This window comes from Pinus tabuliformis, chromosome 8 (assembly GCF_031772625.1).
Source record: "Pinus tabuliformis cultivar Carrire ecotype Pingquan chromosome 8, CPIR1, whole genome shotgun sequence".
In the NCBI taxonomy this organism is placed as follows: Eukaryota; Viridiplantae; Streptophyta; class Pinopsida; order Pinales; family Pinaceae; genus Pinus; species Pinus tabuliformis.
Window position 1 is genome coordinate 1,748,950,534 of NC_142294.1, and position 4,832 is coordinate 1,748,955,365.

Below are 4,832 nucleotides of genomic sequence, written 5' to 3' on the forward strand. Positions count from 1 at the left end.
AGGCAACATGAGGAAATATTATGGAGGCAAAAGTCAAGAATCCACTAGCTTCGAGAATGGGAGAAGAACACAAAACTTTTCCATAAATTGATGATTGAACACCTACACCGGAACAAGATATTTTCTCTCAAAGATGAAGCAGGGTGAAAACTCACATATCACAAAGAGATGGAGCAAGAGGTGGTTAAATATTATGGATCTTTTAGTTGAACCAAAACAAATTAGATGGATACCAATTCAAAAGATGATGGAAAACATCCAAGTTTTGGTTCAACAAGATCATAATGTTTCCTTAATGCGATAGGTATCCTATGATGAAGTCGAAGAGGTGGTGATATCCATGTTAAAAAACAAAGCATTAGGTCCAAAAAGGTTCACCGCATTTTTTTTCCAAGTTTCTTGGCATTTGCTTGGTGAAGAAATCGATGACTTGGTGGAGGAATCGATGACTTGGTGGAGGAATATACAACTGATAATTTTTCCTTTAGAACTCAAAATGGGATTTTGAGCTACTGTCTTGATGAAGATATCAAGCTTGTTTGAAAATCTGACTCTGTTGGCTGAGGTGACCACTGTAATCCCAAGGATTGCATCTCTCTTCAAGAAAAAGAGGGCAACATTGATAAATGTTGAAGTCATTACCATGACTAAAGCTGTGGAAGAAGCACTTGTAACTCTTCTTTTCTCATTATTAGAAAAGACCCTTATCATATAAATAAAACTGAAGGTCACCTTTCTGGTGGGAAGTCCATCGTCTTTGAATCCATGAATCTGAGAAACTGTGATTTAGCCATACACCCATAAACACCCCAACAACTTATAACTGATAGCTTTTCTTTTGGAACTCAAAATGGGTTATTGAACTTCAAATCCATTTAAGCTGCTTGATGAAGTTATCAAGCTTATTTGAAAACTTGACTCTCTTGGTTGAGATGACCACTGTAATCCCGAGATTTGCATCTCTCTTCAAGGAAAAAAAGACAAAATTGATAAATGTTGAAGTCATTTCCATGATAAACACTATGGAAAAAAGCTTCTGTAACTCTTCTTCTCTCTTCTTCTCTCATAATGGAGTCATTCGAAATCTAAAAAGTTGAACAAATAAAGATTTGCTCTTGAAATTGATCCCACTCATAGATGAACATATCCACCCAAAACCTAACTACCAACCCCATTTCTAAATAACTTTTTAAAAAGACTTAAAAAAATAAAATCCTAAAATGGGGAAAAACCTAAGGTAACGGGGGTAAACACCCAGTAGTAAACCACACCCCGACCTAAAATAATAATGTTGAAAAAAAATCAAAAGAATAAATATAACCCTATAGCTGTATCATATATTTATATTACCCGGTCACCAACATTGATCCGTTTCCCAATTCTGCCCCACGTGACCACACCAAGATTTGTAGGTAGGCGCCCGCTGGTAGGACCCACTTTTCCACGTCTGTCCAGCGAAGCCCCGCACTTGAGGGGAAACCTGGCGGTCATATTGCAAGCGGTCATGTGGATCTGACAGAGTCACATACGCGTCGTGTATCCGCAGAAAAATCTGGGTATTCTGGATTTTCGCCTGTGGAGAAGCCGCGTGATCTGGATGGAACTCCCTCGCCAGTTTTCTGTAAGCCCATTTGATGTCCTTGACCGTGGCGCTTTGGCTGACTCCCAGAATCTCATACAAATTCTGCGTTTCCATGTGACCGAGCCCCGAAATCGCTTCTGCGCTCGCAGAAACCTGTGCTGCTCTCACCTTGAAACACCGACGAAATCTAACAATTGTAAGCCTAGGAATCGATCCCTGAGGCGGTCTCTGGAAGCCCATATGACCAGTGCTGGTCCATTCTTTGGATAAGAAAACACTGGATGAAAATACAAGAGAAATAGCCATTACTGGTATATAAATTTTCTTCTCTTGAACTCATTCCACATATTCTTCTAATGTTTCACTTGGTCTTGGTACCATCTGAAATATTTCGTCTTTCAATTCCCTAGATCTATAGTAGTCCTGATACTTTTTTAGGAAAGCGGTTTTCATTTGATCACAATCGTTTATTGTGCCTCCACCTAATCCCATAAACCATCATAAAGCTGCTCCTTTCAATGTGGATGGAAATAAATTTAGTTTTTGGGGATCGGTGGTATAATCATACCCTCGACACAATACATCAAACTCAAATAGGAATGTGTCTGGATCCTCTAATGTCAGCCCATGAATGGTAGGAATATTTTGGAGAGGTATTGCTTTCATAGGTGCATTGACTGCGGTGTCAACGATGGGATACTGCAATGTGGAGGTCTGAGGTGTTTGTGGGTTGTTGGCCATTTGATCAAATATGTGCCAATACCCTTCTGGGATCTCTAGAGGGTTATTCCTAGGGTGAATAGAAGGGATGAGAATGTGCTTAACAGCGCTACCCTGGTCGAGAATAATGAGCATTCCTTGCTGAAATACTACCTGATGGGATCATGGCTCCTCTGTTTCCCCTGCTTCTTCTTGAATGAACTTAACGACACTCCATTTATCTGGGGTATTGATTGTTCCTGGTTGGATTATTACCTGAGGGGATCTTGGCTCCACTATTTCCCCGGTTTCTCCTCCTCCTTCACGAAGATTACTAGAATTCCCTTCTTGTAAAGAAATTGGGCAAGAATTTTCAATTTCTTGAAAACTCTACTCAGTATCTTCTTTTTTGATGTGTACCTCAGTGAAAGCTACATATGGTGAGCCTATGGCCCGAAGGGAGCCAGTAGGTTGTCTGGAAGAAACTTTTCTAGGACCTACTAATGGTTGAGATTCGGCTTTCTTTATAATGTCATCTATGAAAGTTGATCATCCAAGAGTCATTGGTCCCTTATATTTGTCGAGTTTGGGTAGGGAAATTGGATTATTTTCAAGTTTTTTCTTCTAAGTCATACACACAATTCAAATATTTACCTCTACCCTAAATTCTTAACAATTCTGCTGGAAAGCGGGAGGGGGAGTAGGCATTTTACGTGCTCCGTACACAGGTTCTTACCTTTCATTTTTAATACCCAATTATCTCCTAACAGACAAGCATAAGATGTACAATACTCTTCAGGAATGGCTACACTCTCCTTGGAAATGGCGCCAAAATTTTGAGTGATAAAAGATGTCTTTTTAACTCCTAATTATCTTCACATTAGTTATCAATCTAGGTAAGAATTTCTATTTCAAGAGTGTACACAGTATGTGGCGGTTGTTTACTCAAAAGTAATGCTTCTAAATTGCAGTATAGTTCTTTCAAATACAAGAGTAAATGGATGCAGCTAGTGAACTCTAATTGGAATTAAGAGAAAACTTAATTTGCTAATGAAACCAGATCAGACATTCATTCAAGTATCAGTCAAGAATAAAGTAACAATAACTCATTTCTATTTGAACTAATTGATTTTCCAAACGCAATTTCTAATCTAAATAGCAGGGATCTCGGTCTGAGAGCATAGACAACAGTATTCAATACTCGTTACAGTAGAGAATCTCAAGATAGCACGCTGAGGTAAATAACTGGATTGGAAACAATGATAATAGAACGTTGAACTAAATGAATAAATCCGAAATAACAATAACAGAGTGTTGAAGCAGATAACTAGATCGGAGATAAAAATAACTTGAATCAATATTACTGCAGAATGTAAAACAAAGTAATTTCGTTAAGACTAGAAATATGAAATAGCAAAGCGATGAAATTACAGTAAGTGGAAATCGAACCAAACCATCACATGGAAGAAATCATAAAAGAATGGTACAGGAATAGTAAGTGAATCCACCAGGGCTGGGCCCTTAGCCGCCAACGAACGCCACCGGATTACTTCAGTAGATGAGAAAGAATAGCAATTGCTTTATATATTAATCATTGCAAAATAGTTACAGCCAGTTCGTACCTTGCATTAATTGCAAGAGTCGATGATAAAAGTTACAAATATAATAGTAATTCTCGAATAATGTCTCCCCCACTCTGCTTACAATCGCTGCTTTTGATTATGGCAAAGAGGTAAAAGGATAAACAGTAACAGCGATCCCTCAGGACCAAGAGATCCTGAGGGATTCGCGCAATTTTCTAACTTCAGTCATCTTTCCCTTCTTGTGCTGGTCCTGTGATTTGCTTTGCTTTTGTCCATAATTGCACGCTCCATCCTTGGTTGAGGAACAGTAGTTGTCCCATTTCATCTTTTTCCTGCATAAAGAGGGATAACGGTCAGCTAAATCATGATAACAGATAATTTCCTCATTTTTATCATAATCCTTTGATATATTAACATTTTAGGATGTAAAAGGGATATAACTAAAGAAAAGGATGATGGAATAAATAATATATGCATACCTTTTCCATGACTCAACAAAAGGGAGGACCCACCATTGACATAAGACTGCATGGCCTTCGTTGGAGCACCAAGTGTTAACTCGCCCTCAAGTACGCGAATTTCATGGTATATAAAAGATGTGCGAATGATGTTGATATGTATTCAAAGCACACCGGAACTAGGATCATTTATGGAATATATTCACATTGGACGACAGCCAAAAATACATCCGCATTGGAAAGATGATCAGAACTGGGATTGAATAGCCATTAAAAGACCCTTTTGGAATAGAGCTACAATAACACGCATGTGATGGTTTGTAAGCCATTATTGTAAAATCACGACAGCACCACCAGGCATTCAAAAGTTTCCATGGAAATTTGTAGGAATGAAGATAGTTTGGTGCAAGATGGGCGCTTATGGGGCTGTTAGATTCAGACGAACAGGAGATCAACACCCGAGCATGGTCCAAACGCGATATCGCAGAAGTGAGTTCCAATGGCCACATT

At 38.8% G+C, this 4,832-nt stretch overlaps 1 protein-coding gene across 1 annotated transcript; it reads right to left on the bottom strand.

The window, feature by feature from the left end:
- Nucleotides 1-520: 520 nt before the first annotated feature.
- On the bottom strand, nt 521-1,907 carry LOC149243102 (chaperone protein dnaJ 11, chloroplastic-like). The gene has a single exon (XM_089367764.1). It carries the CDS (start codon nt 1,886-1,888, stop codon nt 1,355-1,357), a length of 534 nt encoding a protein of 177 aa, XP_089223890.1. The 5' UTR covers nt 1,889-1,907; the 3' UTR covers nt 521-1,354.
- Between the last annotated feature and the right edge of the window lie 2,925 nt (nt 1,908-4,832).